Consider the following 18,500-nt stretch of genomic DNA (forward strand, 5'->3'; position numbering starts at 1 on the left):
GTACGTTTACGTTGAACTTCAGGGTCCCGAACATCAGGTTCTGCTGCTCGACGTTCACGAACCAACGCGGCTTCCCGTTCTCGAAGCTCAGGATCCGCTGCTCGACGTTGACGTTTCGAAGCGGCTTCGCGTTCTCGAAGTGTGGAATCCGCTGCTCGACGCTAACGTTTCGAAGCGGCTTCGCGTTGGCGAACTGAATCTGGATCCGCTGCGCGTCGCCGACGTTTACGTTCTGCGTCGCGAGCTCTTCTCTGCGCAGCCTTGTCTTCAGAGGGGCTCGCGGTTCTGTTAATGAACTGGCTGCTGCTGTTTGGATATGTGCCAGACAGTTCGGTGACAGATTCGTTGGCGTCCATTCAGCGCATCGGACGGCGCAGCGTGACTAAACTGAAGCAGCAACTGAGGCAGCGGCGCATGCACCGGGCTTATATAAGCAGCTGGCGCGGAGAGGAGGAGGAGAGAGGTGCGCATGCGCGCGCTATCGCACAGATGGCGGATGAAGACACGGAGGGAGAAGCGCGTTATCGAACAGATGGCGTGGAGAGGGGGAGAGGAGGAGAGAGGCGTTATCGCACAGCTGGCGTGGAGAGAATGAGGAGAGGTGCGGACGGACGCCGACGCCAACGACGCCGCGGGACAGGCCGCCGCTATAAGATGCCCCGCATCTATAAGATTACTCCATCTCCCGCTAAAGGGAACCATGTGTGGATGCGAAGCAGCGGGGAGATGGTTAGCTTGAGCGGGAGATGGTTTCCCGTCCCATGTAAAGGTCTCTGTGTGACTCGCCACAGGGTCAACGAGAGTTCTGCCGCCTTCGTGGCGGCTCTAAGTTTTATCTCCCCGGTGACGTCACGGCCAAGCTGTGGCTGGTCGAAACCTGCCGAGCCGACGCCAGAGGCGCCTGCTGCATTCACGGACAACGCGAGCGTTCGGCGCGAACGCGGGGACATAGACAAACGCGGGCGGCGTCGGCAGCAGCTCTGCGCGTTGCCTCGTTGGTGCTGCTGCAATTTCTTTCTCGCCATTTGTTGCGCAATCCGGAGAGGAAAGGAGCGTCGGAGAGGAGAGGAGACAAGGAGAGGAGAGGAGGGGGAAGAGGATGCGCCGGAGAGGAGAGGAGGGGATGAGGATGCGCGTGCGCAGTAGAGGTGTGGACGCCGCACGGCGGATGGACTGAGGGAGTGACATAGCCCTGACCATAAGATGCTTCGCATCTAAAAGAGTATGGCTTCATGCAGAATTCGGTCGGCAATGCTGGCAGCATGACGTCAAGCAGGGTTTAATATCTTTCGCCATGCTTGAAAGCAAAGGATGACCTGATGCGCCGCATACGTTAGGCAGCATTATGACACCGACAAGGGCGCGAAGCGAAGAAAACACGCCTTAAAAATGCGTAGCCTTAACAACCATCGTCGCTCCCTGGTGCCAACTTTCCGATGGGGAAGAGATATCGTTGGAACGTACGACGGAAAATGCGCGAGCAGAGTGTTTTTAGCAGAAAATATTTGCAATTGAGGCAATTCTAAACAACTGGAAAGATATATATATATATATATATATATATATATATATATATATATATAAAGAACAAGTTTGTATATACATTAATTGACAATAATTCGTGTAATGGTAATTCCACATAACATGTGATCCGCGTTTTTTTTTTTTTTTTGTCTCTAAACACTCAACAACCTGTAGGCTCTTAGGCCTCGGCCTATAGGCTCGTTAGTTATTATGGTTGCGACACATAAAACTCATCAATAAATTATTCCCTCGCTACATCAGCGCATAATATTTTGAGTACTTTTATAATTTAGTCCATAATACCGCGCAATATAAAGAAGTGAAAATATTAACACATATACAAATTGTCATGTCGGTGAAAATATAGTTCACAACTGTCCTTATGGAAGTCATTATAGCTGGCCCACACAGCGTCCACACTTAGTGTGACCAATAATCAAGAAAATATGGAGTAAAAGAAATATCGAATTTAGTACATTACGTGTAGTAATGCTTCTGTCAAGAAAAAAAAATCAGGCAAGTTTGCACTCGGTCGCGCAAAGCTTAGGCACAGCGAAGCTTATACTCGCTACTACGGCTAGGTATGAACTTGGTTGCTGCTAGGTCTTGGTTTAACTTAACTACGCATGTAGGAAGGTATTCCCAAGCTATCATTTTCGGAAGTACCTTCCCTTTCGCGACATTTTGCGTGACTAGCGCTGGACGCGTGGACGCCTACGAGCGACAGCGCTCCTGGCATGCCACAAACGCAGGCAGGCAGACCAACTTCGGTACAGTGCTAAGAACGCTGTCGCTTGCCGACGCCGAACGCGTTGGCAACATTTCGCTTGACTAGTGCTGGACGCGTCGGCGCCTACAAGCGACAGCGTTCCTGGCGTGCCACAAACGCAGGCAGGCTAACCAAGGTTGCCACCGTGCCAAGAACGCTGCTGCTTGCCGACGCCGAACGCGTTGGAGGCTAGCCGTTCGATGTCAATCGGCTAGCTTCGCTGTGTCTTGAGCTTTGCGCGGCCTAGTGCAAGCTTTCGCCTTTTTTTTTTCTTTTCTTTTTTTTTTGCAGCGTGCGCTACACTGGCCGAGGTTGAGTACGTAGTTTCGCGTGACTCTTGGAGAGCCGTGCTGCGCATGCGCGAGCAGCAGTGACCTCACGCGGAGAACAGCTGACGCGCCGGGCGCTTGCCCGGCGTTTGCGCTGGCCGTTTGATCGTTTGCGCTGGGCGTTTGCCAGTGTTATAGCCACGGAGGGGGAGAGCGAAATTGCTGCTCAGTGGTGCAGAAGAGCGCAGAAGCTTGACTCATCGTATCCCGAAGTAGTTGCCTGGCAATTAAAGGTTAAGCGTAGGAAGAACAAACAGAAGAAGGCTAAACGTGCTGCGGAGACACCGGAGCAAAGGGAGGAACGTCTAGCAAAGCGGCGTCGCCAGGAGGCTGAGCGAGGTGCCCTACCATCTCAGCAGCAGCAATAAGACACCGCCGATGACGTCAAGGCTCGCCGATTGACTGACTATACGGTGAAACTTAGTGAAAGCGCCAGTGTGACTCGTACCTTCGAGAAGGACTTCGTAAACAATCGTTTCGGTATGTGTGCGACGTGTGTGAAAGACTGTGGCACATGAAAGACTTGACGCCGGTAAGTAGTGCCATGCGTGAAACGTTGAGTTTAGCGACGCCGCCTGAGTGGGGTGAAACCGTGGCGCGGGTTTGCACAACGTGCAAGAATTTTCTCGTTAAGCAGAAGATTCCACTCTTTAGCATTACCATTACCCGCCCATGCCACCAGGTCTACCGGTTCTCAACGATGTGTCCGAACGTTTACTTTCGCCACGGATTCCTTTTGTTCAGATCCGTTGTCTAATGAACTGTAGAAATGGTCACATAATGCGTATACCATGTTGGTGTCATTGAAGCAGCATTAAGCATGATAATCAAGCTAATCCTAGAGAACCAGGAAAGCTAAGAATAACCAGCTGAACCTTCGCTCAAGCTAAGTAAATCCTGGCATAGCCGAGCTAAGTCATGGCTATTTTTTTTTTCTCCTGGTTCAGCGCGCCGCGGAGAGAAGAGAGGCAGAGGTCGGGTAGGCAGAGAGCTGGCGAGGAGCGCCGTCTGTTCCTCTTCCTTTTCCGGGTTGCCATGGCTACCACGGCTACGCACCACAAATTACGGCTGGCCTAAACAGCTCCGATGTTAAAAATAAAAACATACGGGTACGCCAAGGCATGCTGCATATGACACAAACGTGCGTTAATTGGTTGATCATGCATTCAAGTGCAGCTCTCCACTGGAACGTATGCGAAAATCTTTTTCCGTAGGCTATACAATTAAGGATTGTCTAAAGAGGTGGGTTCAACCCGGTGAGATGCGGTGGTTCTGTCACTCCTTTGTTGGTCGTATATGTCAGCGTTTTACTAGCACTGATTGAAGGCTGTCAACACTGCGTGTACTTACTTGGTTTTTTATTACTCGTAATTTAATGTTTGTCTTACGAACGCTGGTGCCTCGGAGAATAGTTATTAACCAGGTAGAAAAAGCATTAGAATCGGAAGAGCAGTAGACAGAAATTCAGCGCAGCCTATCAGCGTCTTTCTTGCGAAACGCTTCTCCCGAGCAAGAAAAAGCTTGTGGTAAAATGTCTGTATTGCGCACACGGATGAATCGCTCTGCGCTTGTGAGATGGGGTGGCGTAATAATGGCTCTGGCGTCGCGCTGCCAAGAATGAGGGCGTGAGATCAAATCGCAGCCACGGCAGCCGCATTTCGATGGGCGCGAAATTGTGCTGCAATTGGACGCTCCAATTGTACCCTGCATTGGTTAAAATACATCGCAGGTAATTTTTCGAGGAGAATAACCAATGTACAGATGCGCGTTTTAATCCAGCGGTGGTTGGTAAAGATAATGCCGCAGTATATTTTAAGTTTACCATATTTTTCTTTATAAACCTTGACCAGAAATTCTTGCATCTGTCAATAGTTATTAAGAGCGGCTGGAAAGCCCATTCTGATGGGATCTGCGATTTTATGCCCTATTACAACACTGCATTTTGCTTGCGCCTTTGATGACAGCAGCTGCCATTTTGGTAAAGGAGTCCAAGCACTTACCAACGCAAGACTGTCCAATCAGTACCCATCCAGGTTCACAGCTCACTTTTCCAGGGGCTGTATGTACAAAGCAAAGGGAGGAGGAGTGTAGCCGCCAGGGTACACTTAGTACGACATTATCGCGTTAACATTTTGAATCATGTACCTAGGTTGTGCACACTGGTTGCTTATGCAATGTTTACATCACTGAGAGATGGCTATCTGACCCTAAGGTCAGTCTGTTTGAATAGGTCTTGTACCAGGTAGATCGTCTATAAATTTATTACCGCAACCTCCAATCTGATGTCCGCTTTCTACAGTAGGACAAACAATTTCCGTAAGCTGCTTATCAAAAGAAGATTATTGACGCCTAGAAAACGCATCATCTTTCTCGCATCTATGTCCCATTACTTACAACTTTACGCATGTTTGCGTATCCAGCAAAAAGAAGCAGAATTGTATTGGTTTCAAATAACAATGCACAAGTTTTTTTTGTATGACACCGGTGAATTGTCGGCGAAGGGCTTCAAAAACAAGATATAGCACTGCCCGCTGCGTACAATGGCCTCTTTGCGAATCCCTGCAGCTTCTGATACAATTGTCAAATCACAATAAAACACGGTGCTTTCAAGGTAAATTCAGCACAATTACTAACCGGTGCAGTTGTGAGGTTCCCAGCCGGAGCAGCAGCCTCGCCTTTGAGCCCGGTCTATATTTGAAGTCTTACACAGTGTCTTGCAGGTACTTGAATAATCTAGACATACCACGTCTGAGAAGAAATAATGAAGAAAAAAAAATTGTAACATTTTACAGTCCCATCACTTCGCAAGCAGACCTCATTCAAACGCATTCACCCTTTACGCCCACAGGACAGCGTACGCGTTTCCATGCCCCCGGAATTCGCACGGGCTTTTAAATCACACTGATGTATACGGAATCTCTGTGACTGTAGCCTCACCCACCGATATTGCACCATTGTTTGGAACATTTCTGCGGCTGTTTCTATAATTTGCATATAGTTTTATCGCCAGCAGTTAACTCCGCATAACGATGTTTTTCATGAGCAGGTGCAGCGTAGTCATCGCCGTAAAAATGAGCCAAGTTAATACAAATGCTCCTTTTCGTTGGAACAAATGATCAGCTCTACAACAGACCAAGGGGTGTGCAAATATTCGAAGCCTTTGAATAAACAATTGAAGATTGCCCTATTTGATTCAGGCATCAAATCAAATAGTCGTTATTCAAAATGCTAATATTTTTTCTAAGAGCTTGTCAATACGTCAAATCGCCAACTAGCTTCAAAGTATCACCTGTTGTATGGCATCAAGCATAAAATTGGAGCAAAATTTTCAAAAATTTACCTCACCGATCTAGTAAACATAAAAGAGGAGAAGTTGTATGTAGCCGAGCACGCTGTGTCGCTCACGTAACCAGTCTCTTTTGATTAACCCTTCTTCATTCGCAATCAGCATGAGACCTTAATTTTATTATGCAAATTAACTGCTCATTTGCTACTGATGTTGCATTTGTGTGTTTAATGAACAATACTTGATATATAGCATGCAAGGTAATGACAGAAACTTGCTAAAGCTATATATATACTAGTATTGGGAAGCTGCGGTTGTAGACTGTTGGGTTGAAGATTGTTTTATATTAGAGTGGAAAACGACAGGTCATTGTTCAGAAACTGTTAAAAAATATTGGATATTCAGTGTGATTGACCTTTTGCACTATTCGAATCGTGTTCAACTCAGTTTTGAAGATTACTATTCGCTCACCCCTATTCAAAACGCACATTAGAAATTCTAACAGCTGCGTTGAAAGTTGCACTGGAATAAACATGCCGAAGGAAATAAATCAAGAGCAGGTCAATATTTCTTATCTACAATTTAACATTAAAATGGAGCATTCCCTCATATAATCCAATTTTCTGGACTTGTTGTGCAACTTGGGCTTTCATCACGTAAATGTTAGAGGATTTATAAAAATAGACGTCTTTGTATTTTCTACGTTACCTAAATAACGACTCTTTACAGAAGCTGCTCCCAGCACCATTAAGGATAAGTGGAACATCATGCGACATTACGTACATGTTTGTTCAAGAAAAGGACCAATATAACAAAGCGGTGTAGATTAAAGCTCCGTTTTTGCACCACAAGGATATCAAGGGATGCTAATGCATAAAGATAGGCTTCTCGTGCCTCAGTCATGAAGCAGTTTAAGATGCCACTTAGACGTCCAGCGTTTATTTACTTGAGTGCATAGTGTTATAAAAATGCCAAATTTGTCTCAATTTTAAATCCAGGACATGATCCTGGTGGCAGATTCTGCTTTCATGTTCAAGGTCAGGGACTTCATTAGCAGCTGGCTTAAAATGACAATGTGTATTGGCGAAACGAGAAAACATACACCTACCAAAAGAATTCAGAATCTAATTAGGTTTCGGCTCCCCACACGGGAGCCTTGTCCATCTTTTCGCGTTTCTAAAACATGTATTTCCCCAGCCAGACGGGTTGCCGTCAAATTTGGATTTGATCAAAATGACAATATCTCAGAAAAAAAAGTGGCAGTTTCACCCAAAAGGCGAAGCATCGATTGCGATAGCAAATTAGTGGACAGCTATACAAAGTAATGATACTAGTTTTATCGGCTATATTGAAACTTGTAAACATAGGCACACTAACTAAATTAACAAGCATGGTGTCATGCACGCACAAGCAAACATTGATGATGCGTCACTCGATGATCGAGGAAACTCGCTGTCAAAACGCTGGAGTGAGGCAGCGGGGCAGCGAGCGAATTGAGCTTCGTGGCTGCGCTCGCATGAACGCGATCTTAGCCGCGAGAACAAGGGGAGGGCGGCCTCTACTCCCGCCACAGATGCCTTTCAAGATACAGCCGCCCGGGCGGAGGCGCGCGGCGTAGTATGCGGCCTCCCCCTCCCCACCCTCTCCCCGAACGCTTTCGGCCCAGCGGGAGCGCGCAGCCACAGTAAAGCGCCGCTCCTCCACCTCCCTGGCCTCCCTTCGGAGCGTTGTGGGCGACTGGAAGACTGCGCGCTTCCTTCCCGCTTCCCGCCCTTGCGTGCGCGAGCCGCGATTTCCGGCTAACCGTCGCATGCCTTTACTTGCACATTCAGCGTACAGCAACGGCAACTATTTTATCACCCGCAGACAGACACTCCAGACGCAGAAATGCGCTTTGAGTGTCTATATGATTGCTATCGCAATAAAAATAACAGAAGTCATACAAACACTGTCCACAGTGGGTACTAACTGCCGCTAGGTTTGTGATATTACAGTAGAGCCATGACAGAAAGTTATTGCAAGCATCTCGACAAAGTACATGGTGTTAGGTGGATCATTTCAGAGCAGTATTGGTGTGAATATCCTTTTATGATTTCTAGTATTTCTTTTTGATTTGATACAGGGTACACCGGGTATTTTAATACGCATAGCATTTTTCAGAATTATTAGAGTTCTTTTCAGCAATAAAGCTTTTTAGCTGCCTTGAGAACGTGTTTCTTAGAGCTAGATATCATGTCTGCTTGATCAACCTATCAGTTATTTCATGCTGCCCAGCCACGGCGGCCGCATTTCGATGGGGGCGAAATGCCAAAACACCCATGTACTTAGATTTAGGTGCATGTTAAAGAACCCCAGGTGGTCGAAATTTCCGGACTCCTCCCCACTACGGCGTGCCTCATAATGAGATCGTGGTTTTGGCACGTAAAACCCCATAATTTAATTTTTTTTCATGCTGCCCAACCTACGCAACTTTAATGTGGCACTCTAACACGACATTAAAATTAGTTTACCCAATTTTGCTTTGAGGAATACATCTAACATTGCTTCATGTGCGAGCAGGGTAGATAAGCCTTTGTGCAGCAATGAATTCATTAGCTCCACAGGGCTATGTCTGCATCAGCTGTTACGTATGTTAGAAGTGTAAGAAGGAAGCGACCAAGTATTTAAGTCCCTTTCTCGTTATAACATGCACAAATAACAGTAAAGAGAAACGCTGAATCAGTTAAGATTGTTACATTGTTGTTTCGAAGCCCTAGTATCTAAAAATTTGGTGTAAGAATGATTTCTAGAATTGAAAATGAACTCTAAATTTCCACGTCTTTTCAATTTCGCACGGAAGCCCCAGCGCCAGTATTGTGAATACGACAACACTGATTTGAAAGTATCTTTTTTATACTTGGGTCAATGTTGCCAATAGAAGTTTTTGAAACGTGCTGAGTTCCGTCTTTGTTTCCTTTAGGGTAGAATGTAGCGCATCATGTAGTCCAGAAAACTAACTAGCCCGAAGCCAATGCCATCGAAATTCATGACGTCACATTTTAGTTCATGCATTTTTTCTAGCGAACCACGCCTCTAATAAGGTAACCGAAGCTTTTTCGTTATTGTAGAAGCGTGATTTGCTAAAACACTTCAAGTTAGTTTTCTTTTTAGTGTCGCTTTATTGTATTTAGGTTGGGGAAGCAGTTTTATACGCCAATAAAAATGTAAATTAAGATGCTGTTTTACAAAAAAGGTGCAAATTAGTTCTGGTGCCCGCAACTGATACTCAGTCATTCAGTATTCTGTTTGAATCATCAAAGCTCGATTAACAGCAATGGCCAATTGACATCACATTGACGAAAAAAGTCGTAAACTGTATATCTATGAACAGGGAAAGAGGTCGCCTTACCTGTGCACATGCCATTGATCATCCTGAAGCCATCATTGCAAACACAATCTACTCTACCATCATCGCGCAGCTTGGCACTTGCATTCTTCTTCTTGCACTCGTCATGCTTCATTGTGCTTACTGAAATTGATGAAATTTGCAAGTAGTCATTTTCTTTAACATCTAATCTCGGTTCTTTTTAATGAAAATGTTATACTGATTAGAGGTTCAAAATAACGCCTAAACATTGCATTTCATTACTTTCCATTCAAACACCCTACTGTATATGTTCTATATTCCTACAGCCACGCGGTGTACCCGGCAATTTACCCCAGTAAAGGAAGCCTTATTTTCGATAAGTCCTAGTGAAGGCAACTAAATGTTTACTCTTGAGAATATGGCGCAACAAAATAATTCACCAGTGTAACACGAAATCAAACAAGTCAATTAAAGATTAGCCTTGCCACTGCGAATATTTAAAAATTGAAGGTTATGTAAATATTCGGGAGCTGTTAATAGCGGGAGTGAAGAACAATGATTATCCTGAATTGCAAGTCAAGGAAAATGTTTTGCTATTCTTTATCGGAGTTGCTAACACCATCATCATCATCATCATCATCTGCCTATATTTCTTTCCACACAGGACGAAAGCCTCTCCCTGTGATCTCCAAGTACGCCTGTCTTGCGCTAGCTAATTCCAGCTTGCGCCTGCAAATTTCCCAACTTGATCACCCCACCTAGCTTTCTGCCACCCTCGTCTGCGCTTCCCTTCTCTTGGTATCCAATTTGTACCTCTAATGGTCCACCGGTTATCCATCCTACACATTACATGGCCTGCCCACCTCCATTTTTTTCGTTTAATGTCAACTAGAATATCGGTTATCCCCATTTGTTATCTGATCCACACCACTCTCTTCCTGTCTCATAACGTTAGGCCTAACATTTGTCGTTCCATTGCTCCTTGTACGGTCCTTAACTTGTTCTCGAGCTTCTTTGTTAACCTCCAAGTTTCTGCCCTATATGTTACTGCTACTATATGCAATGATTGTACACTTTCCCTTTCAACGACAGTGGTAATCTCCCAGTCAGGATTTGGCAATGCCTGCCATATGCACTCCAACATAATTTTATTCTTCTGTAAATTTCTTTCTCATGATCAAGGTCCCCTGTGAGTAATTTACCAAAATAAACGTACTCCTTTACAGACTCTAGAGGCTGACTGGCGATCCTGAATTCTTGTTCTCTTGCCAGGCTATTTAACATTATCTTTGTCTTCTGCATGTTAATCTTCAACCCCACTCTTACACTTTCTCGGTTAAGGTCCTCAATCATTAGCTGTAATTCGTCCCCATTGTTGCTGAATAGGACAATGTCAGCTGTAAACCGAAGGCTGTTGAGATATTCGCCGTTGATCCTCACTCCTAAGCCATCCCAGTCTAAGAGCTTGAATACTTCTTCTAAGCATGCAGTGAATAGCATTGGAGAGATTGTGTCTCCTTGCCTGGACCCCTTTCTTGATAGGTAATTTTCTACTTTTCTTGTGGAGAACCAAGGTAGCTGTGGAATCCTTGTAGATGTTTGATAAGATATTCACGTATGCCTCCTGTACTCCTTGATTACGCAATGCCTCTATGACTGCTGGTATCTCTACTGAATCAAATGCCTTTTCATAATCTATGAAAGCCATGTAGAGAGGTTGATTGTACTCCGCAGATTTCTCGATTGCCTGATTTATGACATGGATATGATCCATCGTAGAACATCCCTTCCTGAAGCCAGCCTGTTCTCTTGGTTGGCTGAAGTCAAGCGTTGCCCTGATTCTATCGGAAATTATCTTGGTGAATATTTTATACAATACTGAAAGCAAGCTAATGGGTCTATAATTCTTCAGTTCCTTAACGTCTCCCTTCTTATGGATTAGTATAATGTTGGCGTTCTTCCAGCTCTCTGGTACACATGAAGTTGTGAGGCATTGCGTATAAAGGGCCGCAAGCTTTTCAAGCATGATATCTCCTCCATCTTTGATTAAATCAATTGTTATTGCATCTTCTCCGGCAGCTTTTCCCCTGGTCATGTCTTTCAAGGCCCTTCTAACTTAATCGCCATTTATAGAAGGAGCCTCTGTATCCTGCTTATCACCACTTCGGAGGAAAGTAGCTTGGCTGCCCTGGGTACTGTACAGGTCAGTATAGAATTCTTCCCCTGCTTTTACTATGTCATCGAAATTGCTGATATTACCCTTCTTATGTTTCAGTGCATACATTTTGCCTTGTCCTATGCCAACATAGCTATGTATAAACACACTGATGCGCTATCCTCTTTATACCATTGAAGTATAAAAACAGACCGAATGCTGTATATATACCTGCATGTTACTGTTTGTACCTTCTGTGATTTTTGACCTACTTAATAGCTTCCGATTATATTTCTGATGAGGACTTCATGAATCATGAAAATCCTTGAAGGACAAAACTATCGACGTAACGTGTAACAAGGATTTCTCCAGTTATTGCATGTATACAAATGTGGCTACGTAAGTTCGCAGGATCTAGGTTTCCCAACAAGAGTGAATTTCGACTGTGTTAGGACCTGGAACATTTAGTATAAAAGATCACAATGCAGGTCGCAAAAACTGTAACACAGACTGAAACTTCTGAATTAGAGGCTATGTGTTCAGGCTTTATGGAAATGGTTTTTCATGTTCTGTGGCGGTATTCTGTAAGAGTCCAATTAGTGGACTGTCCCTTTCGGCTGTCGCTGATTGGCTGCTGCTTCACGTGCAGGAAGGAGACTGGCTGGCACCTTCCTGCACGTGAAGCAGCAGCCAATCAGCGACAGCATAAATCGACAGTCCACTAATTGGACTCTTACAGAATACCGCCCCTGGATACTTTTGTGTCCGACTCTACTTTTGCAGACCAATTGAGTGTCTCTATCTGATACTATAAATCGTTGATTGTACAAACGTAGGTATGACTGTATTGCTAGCACTATTTTATTTATTTTATGTATGTCATCATATGGCAGCCCCCAAGGGCTATTGCAGGAATGGGGATTGGAAAATACAGTGATATGGCAAAGAAAAAAAAGCAAGAGCAATAAAACGAAAAAAAAAAAGATGCAATAAAAATCTGTGATTAACAACATACAAGAGAAATTCAGCATGCGATGAAGATCGAATGTGGCCGGCCAAATCATTCCACCATTGTATAGGGTGGTAAAAAAACTGTATTTAAACCCATCGGTGCGGTGATTAACAGGATACATTCAACTCATAATGGTGTCCGGTGGATGTAGGTCTAACGGGTGTGATGTAGCTGCCGAGTAGTGGAAATTGGGGAGAGTTAATCAGAGTATGGAAAAACTTCAAGGATTCAAGAGGGGCCGAACGTAGGGTACGTTGCAGGTATCTTAGCTTTCTAAGCGCGCCGTTGCACATCTGTTCAATGTGATGAGACCAAGATTAATCCTTAGAGAAAGTAAGACCAAGGTATTTATACTGCGATACATTTTCTAGTGGATAAGCATTAAATAAATTAGCAAAAGAACACGTGAAAAGGCGTTTAGTAAATACCAGGAAAACAGTTTTTTGGAAGTTAATTTGCAACTGCCAAGTCTCCCGCCATAAGCGAAATGGTGAAAATGAATTGTAAAGGATGTCGTGATCATTAGGGGTTTAAACAATATAGTACAGAACACAATCATTAGCGTACATGCAAATTTTAACAGGAATGTAACGCGGTAAATTATTTACATAAATTAAAGAGAGAAGCGGGCCTAATAGTGATCTCTGAAGCAAGCCAGATGTTACATTGTAAATAGATGATTGAAAAGAATGAAAGAGTACGTATTGAGACCGGTTAGAGATGAAAGAAGCAATCCTGTTAACTAATGTCTGGTTGTCAAGGAAAACGAATAGTTTTTTTTTTTTTCAGCAGTTTACAGTGTGTAACAGTGTCGACTGTTTTCGATAAATCTATAAATGTTATTTCGTCAATTGGGTCACCAACTTCTAAAGCCTGGATTATATCATGATTGAATTCACTAAGTTGAGTAACGGTGCCGAAACCTTGTAGAAAGCAATGTTGAGCATGAAATATAACATTTGTCCCCAGCACCTCAATGACATGTATGTTTGTATATTGTGTGTCCTAGTAGTTTACATGAATAATTTGTGAAGGAAATGGGTATATCTTTCAATGAGGACTGTTTGTTGCGGGATTAGTACAACGGAAGCACTTCAGCAGATTGCCAAGCTGAAGTGACGACAGACGTTGGAAGAGATTTCTGGAAAATAATAGTCAATAATGACAAGCCCATAATAAGTATCTATTGAGGAATGAATGAATTGTCTATATCGTCGGGACTACCTTTCTTCTTGCTGTCTATATTTAAAATGAAATTTAACACACCCTGGTTGGACACAACCGCATCATTAATAGAACTTTGTAACTATTAAAAAAAGGCGCACTTACGAAGTGGCTAAAACATATTTAAAACGAGTATTATTTGCGTTAGCGATAATATGAGTATCCCTTGTAAGTGTGTCATTTGTTACAAATGAATTAGTGTTACAGTCTTTAGGCAGGGTGGTACTGCAGAACTGTCGAGGATTATTTTTTAGCAAACCTGAAAGTGTATTGGCAATAAAAATCGTGTGCTGCTTCAGTTTTACTTTGATGTTCCTCATTACAAGAACTGCAGGGCAATAAAACACAAGGACGCCACAAAGGAATGACCAGGACAAGCTGACCAAGCTCTGCACAATGACCGACCCAGAGGTAAGAAAGCAGCAAGCCTGCGATACAGCGTATAGGCGCCGTCCACCCATTGTTGATTGCGCAGAAGGTGTAGTCTACGAAATCCCTCTAAGATGCGGAAAGGTGTATGTTGGCCAAACTGGGAGATGCGTCAGCGTTGAGTTAAGGGAGCATGCGAACTATGTGATACCCGCCGCGTTAGCTCAGTCAGCTAAGGCGTTGCGCTGCTGAGATCGCGGGATCGAATCCCGGCCGCGGCGGCCGCATTTCGATGGAGGCGAAATGCAAAAACGCCCGTGTGCTTGCGTTGTAGTGCACGTTAAAGAACCCCAGGTGGTCAAAATTAATCCGGAGCCCTCCACTACGGCGTGCCTCATAATCAGAACTGGTTTTGGCAAGTAAAACCCCAGAAAGAAGAAGAAGAACTATGTGAAAAACGCGCGTGACGGGAAAGGCTTTCAAGGTTTCCTGGCTAGTCATTGTTCAACATGTAAGGATTGTTCCCATGAACTGCATAACACATCTGTCATGAAGAGCAAATCGCGCTTCACTCGTAAAATTGAAGCAGAACGTATTTTCCGGCTGGGGGAAAGGTGTGTTAGTGTACCATCGATACAACTATCAGATAAAGAGATGGCATTTGTACGCATGTGCAGCTAATGACGTATGTGTTGGATAGTGCATATATATATGTCAAATACACTACAATAAAACCTGTTGTAAGTTCAGGGCTCGTCTTGGTCGCTTGTCCTGCTCGTAATAATGTACCAACACGCCCAACTCGCCACGTTAATCAAACTTCTTCCTTAAGAGCAAGAAACTGAGCCGTACGAACAGTATCACGAGCCCGTTCCGCGCATCGCCAAAAGCCAAGTCAACGCGACAGATGTAAGATTGCCCGAATAATGCAAAGCTCGTCTGCGTTTCCCATTTTTTGTTTTTAAAGGGACAAAACGAATAATGCAGATTTTGACAAGACCAATGAAAACTTACGTAAAGCATGGTCATCCTCGGAGACTTATCATGTTAAATTTACTAAAACAAGTGCCAAGTCCACCATTTACACTGATATCGGCAGCATTGTTTAGACGTCGAAAATAAAGTAAACATATCGCGTTTTTGGAACAGGACAAGAAATGAATGATAAAAAACACCTTATCATTAGATATGCCATCTACAACAGTACATTTCTAACCATAATTGCAGACCCGAGGGCTGAAAGCGATCAAATATAAGATCGCCGTACTTGTGGTGACATCGCTTTGCTGTTTTCCTTAAAACGGAAGTCAATGAAAAGTTCAATGTTTTTCTCTACAATTCTGAATCCTGGCCAACCAATCATACCGACGGCCAGTGTATATCTGGAACGTTGAATTCGCCCATAGATATTAGATTTGGGGCATGAGGCCCAATTTATTGAATGAGTGTAGTTAAGGAGGCTAAAGGGTGTGCAGACAAGCCAGGTGGGTGTAAAAGACATCAATAACAAAAGTCATCAACTACTAATAAACTTTGCACCAAGCTGACTCTGTTTGAGATGGGGCATTTAGTACAAAACTTCTAATCAGAGTGTAAATACAAAGCAAAACCACCACCTCTACCTTGTGTTCCATCGGTTCGTATAACATTGAAGCCAGGTATCGGCACTTCACCATCGCAAATATCATCACGATGCCACGTTTACGTAACTCCAATGATGTGGAGGATGTAGGACAAAGTTGATGACAAGTCAGGAAGTTTGTTGATTGAACTTCTGGCAATAATATTTAAAATATGGAGGATGTCAGGGAAGTCATGGAGACATCATCGAGGGTTAAAAACAGCAGCTGAAGGAGACGTCCTGGTGTCATGATTATCAGATTAGAGCACTGCACGGGCCGATTTTTGCGGCCCGGGCCCGGTCCGGGCCCGTTTTTACATTGGGCGGCCCGCCCGAGCCCGATCAAAACTTTTATGACTAGACCCGGGCCCGGCCCGGGCCCGGAAATAATCTACGTTACCCACCCGGCCCGGCCCGCCACCCCTTTACCTTAAGCCCGAGCCCGGCCCGAGCCCGACTCGAACCCGGCCCGAACCCGGCCCGAGACCGAAAATACATGTTTTTCAGAGTTGAGAAGCCCGAGAATAACTCGCAGAAAGCCCGAGCCCGGCCCGGGCCCGCGTCAAAAAACCCGAGCCCGGCCCGGGCCCGGGTCAAAAAAGCACACGCCGTGCCCGAGCCCGGCCCGAGTCCGTGAAAAAAGTCCTCTACCCGGCCCGGCCCGGCCCACGGGCCGGGCCGGGCCCGGGCTTTCGGGTAAGCCCGAGCCCGTGCAGCGCTCTATATCAGATTTCACAATCGTGTTAGTATGCGCATACTAGTTATAACACACTGCATCTATAAACGCGTCTGTACTTATCTACTTGACTGCATATATTATGTTGATGTGTACAGTTAGCACACAGGATGTGACAATACCCGGTGGGCCTTTGGAAGGGGTTTGGATTGCTTTGGTTATAACTACCTACCCTGTAATTAAGTAACACTCCACTTACAGAGTATAAAAGTATATAGACATAGTACGCCTTCAATGTTCGTTTTGAAATCCAGTATGACAGTACTATTGTGATATCTTGCTTATTTAATAAAATCACATGCGCTCATGAAATTAAGGTGGCATATTTGAAATATACTGTAACGTGCGATCGGTACTTACTGCTGCAATTTATTGCTAGATCCGGGAATCGGGTTTTTGGGCATTCGCAGTGCCGAGCCTTCATCCCATTGTCGTCTTTACAGTCTCCAAGCTTGCATGGGATAACGTTGCAGTTCTTAGCATCTGCAATAATAAGCATGGAAGCGATGGTAGTATGATGTAACATGTGTCATATTAAAATGGTACTTCTTCTACTAGAGTCCTATTTTTATATAGGAAATATGTTTACACAAGATTTTTAAAGAAAAATGTCATGCAAAACAGTTTTCGTTGTGTACGATGAAATGCTGCTTAGTTCGCAAGTTTATGCAGAATTTTCTAATCTTATGGATACACTGCAAAAAGGGTTGGGTACTCGAGAGCAAGAATAAAGTTTACATCTGCCAACGCACATTGAATGCATCTTTGACCCCATACTATAGGAATTTTCGCTTTCTTGAGAAAAAGGAATGATAGACTTTGTTTATGCAAGAAATGCCGAAACAAACTTCAATGTTCCAATGTCAGGGATGGTTGCGATTTTACAAATGGAAATTGCCGCGTGTTGCCGCGTGTTGCCGCGTGGAAATTGTGCAGTTGGGACATAGCCCAACTGCATAGCCCATGCAGTTGGGCTATGCCTTTCAACTATAGAGAAAAACCTTTTAACCGGAGAAAAGCTGCCAAAACGGTCGGAACCATTAAAAAACTTGAAACATCGGTGTAATAAAGGGAGCGTAATTATTGCAAGTTTACTCAAAATTCGATGAAATCATTCTTGACTAACTACATTGTGGAGTCATGATTTATTTATTTATTTATTTATTTATTTATTTATTTATTTATTTATTTATTTATTTATTTATTTATTTATTTATTTATTTATTTATTTATATTGTTTATTTAGACAGACATTGTATGGGATGAAGGGCCTAAAGGCAGATTGTATGACGAAGGCTCCCCTACTCGTACATTTATCAGAGATGGAAAGCAATACGAACACAGCACATCAATACATACACAAAGAAAAGCAAAAATCACTGAACAAGGCAACTCAAAAATATCGAAGAAGTTAAAAATTTTTACAATTTATACATGCCTTGTTCTCAGTAAGGCGAAATAATTAGGAATAATTGTAACAAACAATAACAACGTTAAGAAATTGTGTAAAACCTTATGCAATAAAAAATATAGAAGATACTAGCGAGTTTTAGAATAGGGGCCCCAAAAGTTTGGGGCCCCAAAGAGCTTTGCGGGTGTTAGCGTTGGGGCATGCAAGAGCGATGAGTTTTAGAATAGGGCTTTGCGTTTGCGAATACCGTCTTGCGCTTGCAGCGCCACTACGGTGTCAAAGAAAAGCTATAATAAATATTAAAATAAACTATACCATTTTATGATCGGAAGAGTAATTTTGACTTTCGTGGTTTTGCGTTTAATTGCAATTAAGGTGTTAATCTATTAGCAGCAAGCGATTTATTGCGCCTAATTTTGAGTAACCAACTTGACGTGCCTTCACCAGCCAAGCTAATCCACGTTAGGCCTACGAGCCATGAAATCGACAATCGAATTCAAAATCAGCGGCTTCTAATGAATCAATCTTCATTACACACGTTAGTTGAGAGAAAGCGATAACCGCAGTCACTTCTCCTAGCTTACTAACTTCACGTGTTACCAAGAATCAAGCCGAGTTTGGTACTCGGAGAGCCGCCGCTTCGATGGGTGCCGCCATGTTTGTTGACGCAAAACTTTTGGGGCTGCTTTTGGGGCTCCCGCTAAATCGGCGAAATAGC

The 18,500-nt window shown here is 43.9% G+C and overlaps 2 protein-coding genes across 2 annotated transcripts in view; one reads left to right on the forward strand and one right to left on the reverse strand.

The window, feature by feature from the left end:
* The window catches only part of LOC119456947 (glycoprotein antigen BM86-like), a 36,897-nt gene extending 20,019 nt beyond the window's left edge, over positions 1-16,878 (reverse strand). Inside the window, exons 1-4 of the mRNA XM_049669584.1 lie at positions 16,732-16,878; positions 9,297-9,416; positions 5,257-5,370; positions 4,623-4,679 (exon numbers count right to left, since the gene is read on the reverse strand). Of these exons, the coding sequence (XP_049525541.1) occupies positions 4,623-4,679; positions 5,257-5,370; positions 9,297-9,416; positions 16,732-16,870 (430 nt within the window). The 5' untranslated portion in view covers positions 16,871-16,878. The remainder of the gene's footprint in view (positions 1-4,622; positions 4,680-5,256; positions 5,371-9,296; positions 9,417-16,731) is intronic.
* The window catches only part of LOC119456949 (neurogenic locus notch homolog protein 1-like), a 218,918-nt gene that overhangs the window by 123,110 nt on the left and 77,308 nt on the right, over positions 1-18,500 (forward strand). The gene's annotated exons all lie outside the window — the stretch shown is intronic.

Source organism: Dermacentor silvarum, chromosome 6 (genome assembly GCF_013339745.2).
Source record: "Dermacentor silvarum isolate Dsil-2018 chromosome 6, BIME_Dsil_1.4, whole genome shotgun sequence".
NCBI classification, from domain to species: domain Eukaryota; kingdom Metazoa; phylum Arthropoda; class Arachnida; order Ixodida; family Ixodidae; genus Dermacentor; species Dermacentor silvarum.